Source organism: Equus quagga, chromosome 3, assembly GCF_021613505.1.
Source record: "Equus quagga isolate Etosha38 chromosome 3, UCLA_HA_Equagga_1.0, whole genome shotgun sequence".
Classification (NCBI taxonomy): domain Eukaryota; kingdom Metazoa; phylum Chordata; class Mammalia; order Perissodactyla; family Equidae; genus Equus; species Equus quagga.
The window spans coordinates 14,931,331-14,949,124 of NC_060269.1; the positions used below are offsets into that span (position 1 = coordinate 14,931,331).

At 34.8% G+C, this 17,794-nt stretch overlaps 1 protein-coding gene across 9 annotated transcripts in view; it reads left to right on the plus strand.

Annotated features, from left to right (window-relative positions):
- The window catches only part of BLTP1 (bridge-like lipid transfer protein family member 1), a 192,940-nt gene that overhangs the window by 25,883 nt on the left and 149,263 nt on the right, over positions 1 to 17,794 (plus strand). For all 9 annotated transcript variants that reach the window (XM_046657183.1, XM_046657189.1, XM_046657187.1 and 6 more), the window contains 5 exons: positions 9,537 to 9,723; positions 12,492 to 12,573; positions 12,949 to 13,142; positions 15,149 to 15,228; positions 17,077 to 17,227. In XM_046657183.1, the coding sequence (XP_046513139.1) occupies positions 9,537 to 9,723; positions 12,492 to 12,573; positions 12,949 to 13,142; positions 15,149 to 15,228; positions 17,077 to 17,227 (694 nt within the window). The remainder of the gene's footprint in view (positions 1 to 9,536; positions 9,724 to 12,491; positions 12,574 to 12,948; positions 13,143 to 15,148; positions 15,229 to 17,076; positions 17,228 to 17,794) is intronic.

Consider the following 17,794-nt stretch of genomic DNA (forward strand, 5'->3'; position numbering starts at 1 on the left):
GTCGGACGGCACCTCAACATGGCCTGATGAGTTGTGCCATGTCCGCGCCCAGGATCCAAACCCTGGGCCGATGAAGCGGAGCGCACGAACTTAACCACTCGGCCATGGGGCCGGCCCCTCTAAAAGATTTTGGTTGGGGGCCTTTGAATGTAGAGTGGAAAGAGGATGAAGCCCTTCCACCTTTTTTTTTTTAGCCATCAGGACAATCTGTGTTTCTGGCACCCTGCGTTGAGATTCCGAAATGATCTCTAGGTTCTGTATAACTTTGGAACTTTCTGGTTACATATTGCTCTTCTTTTTATGGGCTTACCTAGAAATCTTACCATGATTTATAACTTTGCTCTATGGGAAAATGGATTTAAAGTTCCAAAAGTTTTAAAACCTAGCACAAGTTTGCTCTAGCCTAAATTACTCTAGATTTCACTATTACTTCACTATTGTTTAGTCTTCTTTCTTCTTACTGTCATTCCCTTCTCCCACATAGCTTTCTCCCTCTTAAATACTACTCTACCTTGAAAAGTCTGGCATAAATGGGTTAGAATTTGGCATCTGAAGAGTTAGTGAAATCAGAATGATTAGAAAGAATAATAGGCAGATTTCATGTCTGGAAAAAGTTTTCTAAAACTTGGAGTTGTTTCTTAGGTAATTTTGAAGAGAGGCTGAGTGACTTCACATAGTAAAAGTATTCTGTGGAAGTTGCGCATCGGCCCGTTGCATCTCATCTGCGATTTAGGATGGCTGTGTGTTGTTAACAGTCTCTGGTCTGAGATTTTAGAATATCAGTTGTTAAACCAGCCTTTTTACCTCTTTCCTCAGCAATTGCTATTAAGCATTCTCACAGGAAAAAAATGTTCTTTAGATAGTCAATATGTTAGTGCACTGGGAATCTTTTAAATTTTGACCTTTCATGAAATATGAATAAATTCGAAAATTTGAGTTACTTTTCGACACTTTTATCCATGTTAAATTTTGAGGAGACAATATTCTTAATAACTTTTTGTATTGTATTAGGCTAAAAGCCTTAAAGTTGGCATTTAAATAAGGTGTTTTACTTATGCTTCAGTGACACCTGAAGCTTATTCTTAAGCTCCATTCTTTTGAGTTCAGTCCCAGCTTTTGACACACTTGCTTAAATTTGAGCAGGCCCAGTGTTTCTGTCTCTGATTTAGTTTGTAAAGTCCATGTACTTTGTCCCTTAGAGACACATTTACTTTAGGACTGTGTTTTTTCCCTGAATGTCATACTTCTGGTAATCTGACAGTCTTTGTAATAGATGATTTGCTGTTTTCACTTAATCTTTTTTCCCACGTTTAGTTAACATAAGCTTTATTGTTAACAAGGCTGTAGTGGAGCTGAAACAAAAGTTCTATTTGTTTAGCTGGTTTGTAATTTTAAAAAAATGCCTTTTTGTATGTTTGTATATTTATATTAGAAATGTTATTCTAAATTTTTTTTAGTGTTTTAAGATATTCTTGCATACTGATAAAGCCGTAGGGAGATGGCAGGGTGAGGAGGCCCGTTTGACCTGTCACCACTCCCATCCTGTGCTCTTTACTCCGAGATTCCAAGGAATCAAGTTCGAACCAACCAGTTTTCTCTGTTTTTCTAAAAAATTGAAATTTCTTATCAATTTGGAAGCAACTAATGTTTTCAAAATCCCTCATTTTGCAGCTAGAAAAACAGAAATTCCTGTGATTATAACTGAAAAAACCAGAACTAAAACCCAGGTCTGCTTATGTAATTCTAGTCCTCCTTATATTATAAAACAGGCTTGTCAAATGTGGCTGAAATGGATTCTTGGAAATTCTTATCTGTAAACATTGATCACAGCTTATGGGAGAAATGAAGACATTCGTAGTATCCAGAGGCAACTGCAAGTTTTAAAGCTCAGCCTAATGAGATTGCCCAGTTCAGAATGTTCTTAGACATGAGGAATACCATCCTAAGTTGTTTATAGCTTTTTTTTGAAGAAAATAATTATTATGAAATATCACTCTCCTTAAAGTAGATTGCTTTTCACCAAAATACGTGAATGATGAGGTCAAGAGTAACTGACCCAGGTCCTTCATGAAATAGGTAGCTTTTGATAAAAATCATTACCTTATTTAACAGGTACTTATTTTGCATTCACTTTACTGATCATTGTGTTAAACTGAAGAGGGGATTAAAAAAAAAAAGACAGAGTAAGTGGGTGTTACTTGAATCTATTTGAGGAAGTATGTGAATATAAACAATTATAATTAAAGGAGAGAGGGAGCAGTGTGTGTGTTGAGGAAAAATAGTGAGAACCATCCTCAAAATTACCAACTTTGGTATGGACTACTTGGTGTGGTCCCAGGCAGGATCGTGGTTTGATGATGTTTAAAGTTCTGCCCATTTGTCAGGAGGCAGAATGGTAGACAGGGCTGTTGTGAAAGTCCCATGTCTTAAGCAGGATGCGTGATGGGGGCAGTGAGTAGGATTATGTCAGGCAGAGGTGGAGTGGAAGGGAGGGTAGCTCAGATGGAATAATACGTTTGACCAATGGCATTGAGGTGGGAAAACAGAGTGATGTTTAGAAATTAACAAATAATTCAATTTGGTGGTAAGTGTAAGATGAAGGAAGAATAGGGGATAATTTGGAAGCTGTGTTATGGAGAATATTGAACACCTGGCAGCCACCACCATTCAAGGGTTTTTGGGCAGGGGAGTGACATGAACTAAGCTCATTTCAAAGGATATAGCAAAATGTAATCACTACTTCAGATTCATACACCCCAGATTAATTAAATAGCTCAAATATTGGCCTTTCCTTGACTGGCTCTCCCATCATTTCTTTGTGTCTTGAATTCTTTTTGTCACTCTTAATGTATTTCTATGTCTCTGCTCTCTCTCTCTAATTTTCCATAATGTAGAACGTAAATATTATCATAATTTTTGGCTGTCTTTTGTTCTTCTTAATATTTAAGGATATTATTTTGTCTTGATTGTTCTTTTCCATTTTTTGTGTGCCAGTAGTTTGCAATAGGAAAAATCTTCTACACCCCCATTTTACAGTGACATTAAAAGTTGATGGACTTTATCAGTTGTCACTTTTGCAATTCTAATTATTTGCTCAATGTTTTACCTACATTTTAACATTTAAATCTATGTGCTCATCAAGAAGAGCACAGCTTTGGTGAATGTTCAAAGAAGTTTCTCTTTCAGATGCTTTTAAAAGAAATTCTCTGTTATAAGGGATAACATTCTTAACAACATGCTCACAGTCACACCCTTCAAAGGTAGAGACACAAGGCCAAGTTGCAATGCAGGAATACGTGGTTTGGTCTAAATGTATTATTAGTCTAGCATGATTCAGGGACAGAATTTAGAATGTAGCACCTAGAGGAATGAACAGTGTGCAAACTAAGCTTTTGATTAAAAAGTTGGACAGTATTATGGAATGTATATTAAAATAGTGGATTATATTCACTAGCAAGACCTTACAGTCTAGAAATTATTTCTTGCTGATTAAGGGCAGATTCATGTGCTTTGACAGTTAAACAGGAAGTAGCAATGGTTGACATTTCTTGGTGGAAAATTTGGAAGCCTAACTGGGGCGTGTGCCTTAAGAGAGAGATGACCGGTAGCCTTCCAAGGAGGTGGGCTAAGGGCTGTCTGTGGGTAAGGCCAAGATTTCATTATGAAGTTTAGAACTGCTCTGTTAGGAGAAAAGAACTATGTTCAGTGCTGAAAATTCTATACCATAGAATTTGGTTGGGATGTTTAAGCCAGGAGCAGATTTAAAATTGTCAGTTGTCAGTTTAAACCTTAAAAAAAAGGAAGCAGAACACGTTTAATTTGTTTACCATGGAATTTGTTATAAAATATTCCCCAAGGTCATGAATTAGTGATCTCTTATAGATGGCTGTTGGCTAAAGGCCAATTAATGAGGCTAAAGTTCAGACATCTTTATTTTGTTTCTAGGAGAGTTGATTTTAAGCTATCCTTTGGAAAATAAATAGGACCAGTTCCCTCTTAATAGATGAAGATATAGTATTTAAATGAATACTGGTCTTAGTAACTAGGCATGCATCCTTCTTATCCAGAGGAATTATTACATTGTTAAGAAGTGAAAGGAAGATGGTAAAGTATATCCCTTTCTGTTATTTTGTTGCTTAGAAGTTTTAGCCTAATATAATCTAGTATTTTTAAATTTGTAGCATCTGAATCTTATTTGGTTGTTAAATAAAGGAAATAAAAATCCCTGAAAAATTTTTAAAAGGTCAGTTGACTATCTTGTCTTTGTGCTAGGTGTTGATTCTAAGTATTACGAGGCCTTGGCAGCACTTCTGCACTTTAGGTTTTTTACTACAAATATTATGCGTCCCAATTACATATTAAATAAGTGCCTTTTTCCTAATTTCCTTTTGGAAAACAAGACGTCTTAATTAGTTCTTTGCTCAGGAAAATTAAGCGACTCTACAACATTCACTTATTTCCTTTCTCCATAAATTAAACACTTGTTAATTGCCTTTTATGTCTATGGTTATGTTATTATATGTTATTATGTCTATTAACATTTTTTCTGAAGTAGTCATTACTAAATAGTTTTATTTGTGGTTAAGAGCCAATATTTAGAACCTGGATTCCAGTCTACTTCCTAGTGGTGTAATCTTGGGCTCCTACTGCAAAGGTGGTGGATTGAATGAGATTGTGGGTAGAGGGTCTAGAACAGTACCTGGAACATGGCAACTGTTCGGTAGAGGTTAGCAGCGTTTATGATTATGAACATTATATCACAGTATGAAAAAGAAAGAAGACAGTTCAGTGTAATTCAAAAGTGAATACACAGTTTATATGACTAGGAAGAATTTGGTCTACGAATCTACGAAGACAAGGAAACTCACTTTTTATGTATAGTAATCCTACAGGTGGATAGGGAAATTCTCACTTTATAGATGAGAAAAATGAGGCTCAGAGTGCTTTAGGTACTTTCCCACAATGTTAGTAAGTGGTGTTACTGGGATCCAATCTTATATCCTTTCTGCTGTTTATTTACTGCCTTTCTCCAGTTCCTGGAGAATCCAGTGCAGAAACCCCCAACTTATTTTAATTTTTAAAGAAATTGTGTGAGTGTGCATGTGCACACATGTATGTCTATATGTGGGAGATATATGCCTTAGGAACCTGTCTTTTGGGAATGTGCTCTTCTGTCTGTTAGGGGAGATCTTTATTTATGAGGATGTGTCCTGTTGATTTGGGAAGATTTTCCTGCCTATGTGTGTGGTACCTCTGCATGTGGGCTCTCTATGTACTTACCTCTGTGAGGATGATACTGTGAGTGTGCTAGTACTTGTATGCATGAGAGTATGTGCATGTGTGTGCTTGTCTTTGTGAGTGGTTCTGTGTTTGTGTTCATGAGTGTACCTGTGTGTGAATGCCTGCCTCTGCGTCTGTGCTTTTTCCTGTGTCTCTGCCTCTTTGGGTGTGCTTTGGGCAACCTGCCTTTTTGCATGTCTGTGTGCATTGGGATGGGTGTGGAGGGATGGAGGGGATAGTGCCACGTACAGTAGTCCTGAGGATGACAGAAAGCTGGGATTATTGACAGGGGAGATCCTGGGCAAAGGCTCTGGAGAGAATACCATGTAAACTTGGCAATCAGCCAGGCTTGGAGATCTGATTTACTGTTTAATCACGTAGCTTGCTGGCTGGAATATTGCTAATGCAGGTGAAACAAATAGAAACGATAGAAGAGATTTAAAAAGTGAGATGTGAACTCAGCTAAATCTTTCTCTTTTAACAGATGAAACCAAAAGTTGCTTTTAAAATGCTTATAGCCTCGCTATTTCTTCAATATTTTTCTTTTTTTTTTAAGATTGGCACCAGAGCTAACAATTGTTGCCCATCTTTTTTTTTTTTTTTTCTGTTCTTTCTCCCCAGATCCCCGCAGTACATAGTTGTATATTTTAGTTGTGGGTCCTTCTAGTTGTGGCATGTGGGACACCGCCTCAGCATGGCCTGACAAGTGGTGCCATGTCAGCGCCCAAGATCTGAACCAGTGAAACCCTGGGCTGCCGAAGCAGAGCATGTGAACTTAACCACTCAGCCACAGGGCCGGCCCCTGATATTTTTCTAAAGTGATTTTTGGAAGGAAAAGAGTGGTCTAGGCATTTTGTTCAATCTTACTTAAAATTTAAAAACCCATTTATTATTTCTATTTAATGATTTAACATATTCATTGAGTACCTCCTAGGTCCCAGGCACTGTTTTAGGCATATTTAGGAATGCCACAGGAAAAACTCCTGTCTAATGGAGTTTACATTCCAGTGAGGTAGGGGGAGGTGACAATCAATAATAAATAATGCAAAAAAAAAAATTGGGAAAATTAGATAGGGATTGTTGAGGGGATCTTGCAGTGTTTTACTATTAAGTTTTTTTTTCTTTTAAAGATTTTATTTTTTTCCTTTTTCTCCCCAAGGCCCCCCGGTACATAGTTGTATATTCGTTGTGGGTCCTTCTGTTGTGGCATGTGGGACGCTGTCTCAACGTGGCTTGATGAGCACTGCCATGTCCGCGCCCAGGATTTGAACCAACAAAACACTGGGCCGCCTGCAGCGGAGCGCGTGAACTTAACCACTCAGCCAGGGGGCCAGCCCCTAAGTTTTTAGTATTTATCAGTGTTGTCAAAATTCAGACATAAATACCTTGGTGTCCTTCGCAAGTCAGTGTAGCTGTATTCTTATCATATCAGTTATATATGAAAAGGAGAATCAGTTGTGCATGTCTAGCAAGTTAGAGATGAAATTAAGAGTAACCCTGTTTCCATTTTTATACGGTCGTCGTTTGTTTATTCATCACAGCTGATCCAATTAGGGGCCAGTCCAGACTCTTAATTTTCCCTCTTACTGCTTCTGCAGCTCATCCACGGGCCTTTATAGCCTGTTCCTAGTGATCAGGGCGTTTGTATTCAGGGATCATGGTAGACTAGTCCAAAAGTAAATTTGAAAACAAATGATTTAATTTTGATTGAGTTGTTTATGACCTTGAAGAATTGTGTAGAAGTTAATTCCTACTTGTATAGATCAACATGGGAATAGAAGAATATTCCCCTTTGAATTTATTATGTTTTCGTGTGTTGAGTTTTCAAAAAGTCTAAGATCTATTTGTTTGTGGATATTTTTGTTTTACTTAGGAGTACGATTTGTGGCAAGATGCTTTGTTATTCTTTCATATAAATGAGTCCTTCTACATACTAAGAATTGTTCTAGGCACCGGGGATGGAACAGTGAATAAAACAAGTCTCTCATCTTACAGAGCTTGCTTCATTCCATTTGGGAAGGATTCAGATAATTAGCAAGGAAATATGTATAGCATCGAGGAGTGAGTGAGGAAAATATGGCATCGAGGAAAATAAAAGCAGGGTCAGAATAGGGAGTGCAGATTTTCAGGGAGGATGCCGTTTCACAGAGGGAAGTCAGGAAAGGCCTCATCGTTAGGGGATAGTTAGAAACATGAAGCAAGTCAGGAAATGAGTTGTGGATATCTGAGGGAAGAACATTTCCTGGTGGTTCTTTACCTGTTTCAATCCCAAAATGGAGGCTAATTTACTTGGATTAAGGATTAGGAGGAGAAAAGAGTGTGGATCCTGTAGCATTTTATAGTTCACTTAAAGGACGTTGGTATTAATCTGAATGGGAGGGGAAGCCATCAGAAAATTAGGGAGCAGAAGAGTGACGTGATTTTAGTTAACAATTTTGACAGATCTGGCCCAGGTGTAAAGCGCAGGCATAAGGAGAATAAGGGCAGAAGCAGGGAGACTAGTTAGGAGGCTCTTGTGTTGAAACAGGTACAAGTTGATGGTGGCTCAGGCCAGAGTGGTGAGAAGTGGTTGGATTCTGGATATATGTTGAAAGAGAAGCTAATAAGATTTGCTGATAATATCTGGGACGTGAAAGAGAACAGTCAAATTTTTGGGCCTGAGTGATTGAAAAGTTGACTTGCTATTGATAAGAGGGGGAATATTGTGGAGTAGGTTTGGGTGGGAAAACCAGGTGTTTGGTTGGCTATGTCAAGTGTGAGATGCTTGTTAGACATCAAATTGGAGATGTTTGACTAAACTGCTGGATATTTGACCCTGACATTTTTGCGAGAGCTCAAAGGTGATTGTTGAGGTAGGGTTTAAACCTAATGAGTGATGCAGTTTGATTTACTTATTTGAAATTGGATAATGATATTTATTATCGTCGTCTTAAAATACTTCCTATGTATTAGAAAACCAGCGTGTTTCCTCTTCTTTTTATTTTAATTTTAAGAATTTGACCTGCATCAAGAAAAATGGGCAAACATTTGATATAATAGTTTAGGGAATTGTCTTAGCTTTTAGTCATGTGGTAAATGTGAAGAAATAGAGAACATAGGTCAAGAGCTATTTAAAAACACCAGAAAAGTTATGGCTTCTAAACATTAGTTTTTTGAAAGATTGAGTTTATCTTTTTTCCTCAATTGTGTTAGAAAGTAATGAGGAAAAAAACCTAGATTGGAGTAGTCTTACTGTGTGAAAAATGAATGTTGTTGATTCATTTTCCTTAGTTTGTTTTTGAGATATGAGTGGCAGTATATTTTTAATTTATTAATTTAAACTAAAATTTATATTTAGTTTTAGGGTGTTTGACATTTCATATGCTTTTTTGCTGATAAGAAGAAATAAATTTTGGTGAAATTTTGTACCTTAGTAAAGGTATATACTGCATGTTTAAATCACAGCTTAAGCTACTAAAATGAAAGTTAATAGTAATTCTCTTTACCCATTTTTAAAAATGAAGCTGTTCTAACTGGTTATATCTAACTTTAATTGCTTTTCAATTGAATTTGTTTGATAGGGATAAAAATGAATAAAGGGTAAAAAAGAAATCTCAAAAACAGACATGTATGATTCCTGACAAAAGAAAGTACTGACTAGGTACCTTTTTTCTGACCCTCTTTTGTTGACATGTGATGCACTATCTTAGATTATTTCCTAAGCAGAAGGAAGTGCATCATCTATCACTTTATAGATGGATTCGTTAATTAGTATTGTTCCTTGTATTTAATGTAATTATGTCTTTATTTGAGAAGATTGTTTGAAGTCTACAGTTCATAAAATCTTTATTTTAGCGTTGTGTTTTTAAAAACAAACTAGTATTTATGAAAAATCCCAGTCTCTATGATACAAAAGCTCAAATACTAAATGATGTTTAAATGGGTCCTACTTTGAACGTTTTACTGTTTTTATTTTAGTATAAGTTTATGGTAATTATGGTAAAGTTTTATTTTGACTCTGTAAGTGGCACTTTAACTTTTGTTGTTATACAACCAGAATCTAGAAATTCGGGTTGTTTTTAGAATGCTAAATTAAAATAGTGACATCACCTTTTTTCTCTCTTTCGCTAGTGTTTTATATATTTTTTAATATAATTCTCTTTATCACATAATTCTGTTTTAAAGTAAATCCTTTGAAGAGAGACTTGAATAAAAACTTTGACTAAAATTTTTAAAAAGTTGACTAAACCTTTTTTTTTTGCACTTGGTGTCTTTAGATCCAAAAGCAGAAACCAGATTATACATCACAGTCAATGACTTTGAATTTCATGTCTATAATCGTTCGGATCTTTATGGACGTCTTCAAGAATTGTTTGGTTTGGAACCAACAATAATTCCACCCAAGAAAGATGATGATAAAACACGGGAAAATGGAAGAACAAGAACTCAGTCCAAAATTGAAAGGTTTGTTGTCATACTTGAATTTTATTAATCTCCAACATTTAAACATTTGCTTTTATTAGAATATCATTGACACTATTCACCTAAACACAGCCTAATCTTTCTTTGTAGCTTAGCTAAAACTTTTATTCACATAAATAATTATATAATTCATTAACAAATTCAAATAATACACAATTATATATATGTAATATAAAAAAAATCCTACTCCTGCTCACCAGTCCCACTTCCCTCCATATTGATAAGTACTGTTACTATCAATTTGCTTTTTATCCTTTTGAGTGCATGTACATAAATATATACATACATGTACATATTTAAGGCTGAATATACAAATATGCAATTTTGTTTTGTTTGTTTCTGGGCTCTCTATTCTGTTCCATTGACCTGTTTGTCTGTTCTTTCAACAGTACCACACAGTCTTGATTAGTGTAGTTTTCTAGTAAGTCTTGAAGTTGCGTAGTGTCAGTCCTCCAACTTTGTTCTTCTCCTTCGGTATTGTGTTAGCTATGCTGGCTCTTTTGCCTCTCCGTATAAACTTTACAATCAGTTCTTTGTCGATATCCACAAAATAACTTGCTGGAATTTTGATTGGGATTGCATTGAAACTATAAACCAAGTTGGGAAGAAGCGACATCGTGACAATTTGAGTCCTCCTGTCTGTGAACATGGAATACCTCTCCATTTATTTAGTTGTTCTTTGATATCTTTTATCAGAGTTTTGTAGTTTTCCTCATGTAGATCTTGTACATAAATTGTTAAATTTATACCTAAGTATTTCATTTTTTGTGGTTCTAATATAAATGGTATTGTGTTTTTAATTTCAAGTTCTGCTTGTTCATTACCAGTATATAGTTAAGTGATTGACTTTTGTTGTTAACCTTGCATGCTGTAACCTTGCTGTAGTCACTTGCTCTAAGTTTTTTTGTCAGTTCTTTCACATTTTCTGCATAGACGATTGCGTCATCTGCAAATAAAGAAAGTCTTATTTCTTCCTTCCCAGTCTGTATACCTTTTATTTCCTTTTCTTGTCTTACTGCAATAGCTAGAACTTCTAGTTTGAAGTTGAAAAGGAGTGATGAGAGAGGACATCCTTGCTTTATACCTCATCTTAGTGGGGAAGTTTCTAGTTTCTCCCCATTTAGTGTGATGTTAACTGTAGGTTTTTTGTAGATATTCTTTATCAAGTTGAGGAAGTTCCCTCTATTCCTAGTTTATTGAGAGATGTTAATCGTAAATGAGTGTTGGATTGTATCAAATGCTTTTTATGCATCTATTGATACGATCATTTGATTTTTCATTTTTAGCCTGTTAATGTTAATTGATTTTTGAATATTGAACCAGCCTTGCATACCTAGTAGTTTTTTTTTCTATGTAGATGATGACATTTATTCTCAATTAAATATTTAATGGATATTATGTCCCAGGCACTGAGCTAAGGTACTGGGGATACTGGGAATATGACAACTGTTCTGTCTTAAAGGAATTCATAGCCTAGTTTGGGAGTTAGAGTAGTTAATAGGCAATTTTAATGCAAGATGTATTACCAGAGGGACAAGAATAGAATTCTGTGGGCACACCTAGAAGGATCAGGGAGGGCTAGAACCTGAAGGGTAAATGAGTTAGGCAAGGAAGGAGATGAAGACTCTTGCATAGGGAAGAAACATCATATGCAATAGAGAAGTTGTTTACTAAGTCTGGAGTGGCTTACTTGAGGTGGGGATAAATTAGACTAAAATGGTTAGCAGGGTCCGGGTGTTAGAAATTTGGCTTAACTCCAGGTCAGTAATGCGGTGATATGATTGAAAGGAAATAAGATTGGGAGCAGGGAGACCAGATAGAAGGATGTTGGAACAATTTAGGGAAGAGATGATCATCAACTGGATTGGTAGCAAGGAGGGAAGGGAGAGAAGTAAATGGATTCCAGGTATACTTAGGCACATGAATCCGTAAGACAGATTAGATGTGGAGAATGAATAAAAAGAATGAGTCAACAATGAATCAAAATTTCTAATTTCAGCAGTGGTCTTGGTTAGTCAGGAAACCTTAGAGAAAGAGGAGGTTGGGGGACGTAGTAAGGTCAGTTTTGAACTTAGTTTTACGCACCAAGGGCCACCTTAGTGGATGTGGCCTCAGAAGTGTGATTTAGGATTATCAGGTTATTGAAGAGATATACCTCGAGTTTTCATCTGAAATCCTTAGTGAATTGCTGTGAAATTTTCAGTTCTTAAATTTTGTGTACTTTGTGTATGGCCAGGTGCTTTTTTCTTACTCTTATCCTATCATTTTCATTTTATTGAGAGGAAATTATTTTGGAATGAAGCGGTGGGGGTAGGGAAGGAAAAGGATCAGCTGAGTTGTCAGAAGTGCTTAAAACAGTAGAAAACATTAAAGTGACTTGTAGCTTGGTCTTTTGTTTTAATAATTTGGCGGTCTTATAAAATGTTGCAGTGTAATGGGATCAATGGTAGATGTAATGACAGCATAGCACAATTTATGCTTTTGTCCTTAAAACTTGTCATTCTAAAAATAGTTTTGTTATTATAGCTTAGCAATCTGTAAATTGATATATGATAGACTGCTTTCCAAGAGACATTTTAGGTATATTGTGTGCTGCTAGATGGTCATTGTTTTGTTTACTGGAGCAGTCATTAGATGTATTTGGAAAGGTACAGCTGGTATTAATAATGTATATTGTGAGGAGGTCACCCATATCCTCAAGTATGTAAGTTTTTCTTGTATATGTCAGTTTTTAATTTTTTTCTTCTCAGAGTTAAAGTAAAAACAGAATCTCAAGACCCCACATCTTCATGGAGATCGCTTATTCCAGTCATAAAGGTCAATGTGAGCACAGTAAGTAAATTCTGCTACAATTAATGTTTGGTGGATTATTAACAGACCCTTTTATTTTTGAAAATATAATTTTCATTTAAGAAAGTAATTTTGTAGAGTTTTTTGGTTCTAGTTTTCACACAGTGTAAAAGAATTATTTTAATACCAATACAATTTTAGCACAAATCTTTTAGACTTTAAAGGCTATCTATTCACAAATGCTTAAATTTTTTAAAATACTGATCTAAATTGATCAGTGGAGTAATTTAAATAGTATATAGTGCTAAAGTGCAATCATTTAGTTGTTGCTTGAAAATTCTTGTTATTAGATCAGCTAAGAAAAATAAAAGTGGCCTCAATAGTATGGCATAATATCTTTTTATCTATTTTTTTTAGGGGCGTTTAGCCTTTGGAAATCATTACCAACCTCAAACTCTGTGCATCAACTTTGATGATGCTTTTTTAACTTACACTACAAAACCACCGTCCAGTCATCTTGACCAATTCATGCATATTGTGAAAGGAAAGCTTGAAAATGTTCGAGTCATGCTTGTTCCTAGTCCAAGATATGTTGGCCTTCAAAATGATGAGTAAGAAAGTCTTATAAAAATAACAAATAACTTCTTTATATTTAATATAGATATCAATTAGAATCTCTTGTGTCCTTTTAATTTCTTTGCTACAAGTTGGGCAATCTGTAGATATATTTCTCTCTGTTAAATCAATTAACAGCATAGTCCTGCTTTATAAGATAAATGGATATGCTATCCATTGGTAAACTCTAATTTTAAATATTTTTCTATAAGATTATAGCTGTAATTTTTCCGCCTTTTTCTCCTTCTCACTTATTTGGGAAACTTATTTTGGGGAATTAAGCCCTGATGTTTGTATGTTAGAAAATACACATTACAGGTAGGTTTTTATTTCTAGAAAGGGTAGATGAATAGTAAATTCAACAAATTCATTGTAGTGGAGTACCATTTTGAGTTAATGAAAAGTTGACAATCGAGTCAAAATCACTCTTGGAAAACTGATGAAGTTAGGATAGTACAGTTTTGGAACTCGCTTGACGTTCAAGTCCCAGTCAGTTTTCCACCTAGCTTTCCAGATTTGCTTTCCTTCAGTGAAGTAGCTGCTTGCATTTAGGAGACATGTTGTGTTAATCACACAGAGTAGACTCACCCTCATTGTGGTGGGATAGTTCCATTCGAGTGGACCGGGACCCTGAGGGAACAGCAGAAGCATAACTCCCATCTGACTCCAGGCCACTCACTCACAGGTGGGATGAAGGCTCTTGTAATCTTTATGTTATTCTCGATCTCTCTTTTTTTTTTGGTAAAGGAGGCTATATGGTTGAATATGTGTAGTTTGTGTTCATATGACGAATTTCCACTGTCTCAGCTTTTACCCTTGTGTGTAGGCGATATAAAGTTTGTGAGGTTGTGAGAAGCATGGTTATTCCTTTTTAGTTCCAACTTTTGGCTAGCTTGCTATTAGATTTTCTGGGGATGGACTACAATGATAGAGAGATTTTCCCTATTTGAGTACCAGGGAGGGCGTGGGTCTACCTGGTCTCACTCTTCAGGATCACAGTCTTTGCTAAACATCTTCCAGAATATGGGCTATGCACACAATTCTGTATTTATGAATAAAAGTTATAATACTTAATAAATAAATCTGGATTCTGTGAAAATTATACTAGAGTGTAAGATAAAGAAGTGTTCTATTAATTTGTATAAAAAGATTTAAAATTGTATTTTTCCCTCTTCAAAAGTAAGTGTGGAGATTAAATGATGAGATTAAACATTAGCCTTTGTGATTTAATACATGTTTAGAAGAAGATTGCTGAATTTGTGTATACTATATTATCTAAGGATTGAGAAGTTAATTTTGATATGGAAGGAAGATATTGTGGTGTATGACAAAGAGAAAAATTATTAAAGAAAGTAAAGATTAACAGTTTGTGAGAAATTAATTGATGCTAGAGAAACATTCATTCCAGAATTTGAATTCAAGATGTTTGCTTTGAATTTATTTCAAGTTGATCAACTAAATATTGTTGGAAATAGGTAATATAAAGTTGTTAAAAATGACAGCATTTTTCTTATTTAATGTTTCTGAAAGGTTATACTTGATTTTGCAGATATATAAAATATTTCTTATTCAGTTTTGTAGTGTTATTAACATAAAAAGATTGAATTTTAAGTTTAAATTTATTGTTGGAAATGCAGAATATGATTATTCTATTCCAACAATCATTGTTCTTCTGTTGTATTTAATTAAGCTTTGTTTTGAATTGATTTCGCTCCTTCAAAACTTAAAAGGAAAAATGTGAAAGAAATTTTTTTTCCTTCTTGAACCAATTTACTGATTAAAAAATTTTCAGTACCATTTTATTTAGTCTAATATAGAAAACAGTTGTGGAAGAATTTATTGTATATATGAAAACTGTTTTCTCTTTTCAAGATGCTACACTTGACTGCTTTTTAGATTTCTTTCCCTCTTCCTTTTCACCTATTACCACCATTAATTGGAATACTCAACATTTTATATTCTGGAGATGTACTTAGTCTGCCTTTCCCCCTCCTCCTTATAGACCACCAAGATTAATGGGAGAAGGTTTTGTGGTGATGCAGTCAAATGATGTTGACATCTACTACTACATGGATGAGCCAGGTATTATTTTTTGAAAGTATGTTTCATAGCCACACTCCTGTTTCTTCTATGAAATGCTGATATCTAATCATATTTGTCTCCTTACTTAGAATATAAATAAGCATCAATAGAGGGTAAACATGGATGTAAGAATTCCTGCCTAAAACATATCTGTGGTGTTTGTCAAAAGTTGTCATATTACTTTAGTGTTTCAGACCAAAAGAGGACAATGTAGTAATTGTTCCTTTAAATTCCATTTTCACAAATATACCTCAAACATAGTGAATACAAATGACGATGAGTGAAAACCTTTAGAGAATGTGGTGCTAGTTAAGGTAGTTCATGCTAGCTTAGAAAAAAATCACACTATGTTAGATTTGAAGTTTAAAGTTTAAGGATTGAAATCCAGCTAGTTACAGTGCTTCACAAGTGTCTTCAATTTGATAAAGGTAGTTAAACGTTGACTTTTTAGCCCTTTTTTTTTCTACTTATGATCTTTTTATATCTTTCAAGGAGTTTATGAGGTCAAAGTATTTCCAAAATAAAACTAGAATGTTATTTGCCTCTTTCACCATGTTGACCTTTGCACTAATGATGCAAAAGCAATGGTGGGTAAAACTGCTGGTGCCTTAGCATGAATCAAGGCAGTGGTTCCAAACTGTACTAGTAATCACTGTTTTTTTCACTGTCACATGTTCACAGTAAAACAACACATGCGAGTATCACTTTAAAATGTTTTTGATTAAGCAGTAAAAATTATGTTGACCTAATCTTGACCTTTGAGTAAACTTTTAATATTCAGCATGATAAAATGGCAGGTACACATAATGCACTTCTGCTGCATAGCAAAGCACATTGGTGCTTTGAGGAAAAGCACTTGTGTGATGGAGTTCCAAGCTGAACTGTTTACTCTTCTCATGAAACAGCAGTTTTACTTGAAAGAGCAACTAAAGCCAAACTATGGTTTTGAGCTTTCATGTGAAAATTAGAATTTTGGAAAATATGGGTGTGCCACTATGAGTCTGATGACTTTTTTGGTGAGACTACCAATGATATTAACAGACATGATTTTTAAAATATTTAATAATGAAATGACCAATGCATAGTGTTATAAAGTCATACCATGGGTAAAACATTTATTCAAACATTTATTCAACATTTCTCTCTCTCCTTGTAAGAGAGATCAGTAAATTTTAATGTGTCAGAGTCTGAAAAGTTAAGTGATAAGGTTTCAGATTCCACATTGCACCTAACTTTTAAGAAACCTACCACTTGTTGAATTTTGGTGTAGTGTCAAAGAAGAATATCCAAAATTATCTAAAAAGGCTATTAAAATACTCCTCCCTTTTCTATTTACCTGTTTGTGTGAGGCTAGGTTTTTTTCAAATCACTGAACTCTAGATTAAGTATAGATGTGGCTGTGAGAATTCACTTGTTTTCTATTAAGCTGAACATAAAAGAGATTTGCCAAAATAAAAACAATGTCGACACGTTGCATAAATTAATTTAATTTAGAAAATATGGTTGTTTTTGATTAAAAAATATTTTCATTAAAAATGAAATTGATTTAATTAAATTTTCATTAAAGTATAGTTATTTTCATTAAATTTTATTAAACATTTCACTATGTCAACATGTAGAGTTTATTGTTATTTTAAAAATAAAATTTTTAAAAATTTTGCTCAATTTAAATTTTGAATACAGTGAATTTTGATAGATATAATACAAAAAAACCCACTTTAGGGTCCTCAATTTTTAAGAGTATAAAGGGTTTCTGAGATCAAAAAATTTTTAGAACTGCTGATCTAAGGAAGCTTTTTAATGGTTATTTTAAGTAACTGCTTTTATATTGTATATTCTGCAATATAGGACTTGTTCCAGAAGAAACAGAAGAAAATATTGAAGGAGAAATGAGCAGTGAGGATTGCAAATTACAAGATTTGCCTCCATGTTGGGGACTGGATATAGTTTGCGGTAAAGGAACAGATTTCAACTATGGGCCATGGGCCGATAGGCAGAGGTATTTGAGTAAATTATATTTTTAAAAAGTATTTCAAATGTATTGAGATAATACTATAATTTTTATTAAAAATAGTTAATATTTTTAGAAGCTGTTGTGGCAGCATAAGATATCACTAAACATTTTAATCCAATTAATAACCTGTTTGTAGAGAAATTAGCATAAGCATATTTGCTCCAAAGGCAGAACAAATTCATTAGAAAAATGGTGAACGAGCAGCATATTTATTAGTTCCCTTGTTTTTCCTTTTGTACACAGCAGATATGCCAGGGATTGTTGGGGCCATGGAGATTCAGACATAAACGTCATACATAGTTCAGTTTTAGTGGGGGGAAAAGGAACAAAAGAGCTTTATGAATGCTATAAGAGAGTTAAGTAAAAAGTCTTGAAGAACTTGGAAAGGTACTGTATTAGTTTGCTAAGACCGCCATTACCAAGCATCAAAAATTTCTCATAGTTCTGGAGGTTAGAATTCCAAAATCAAGGTGTTGGCAGAGTTGATTTCTTCTGAGGGCCATGAGGGAAGGATGTGTTTGAGGCCTCTCTCCTTGGCTTGTAGATGGCCAT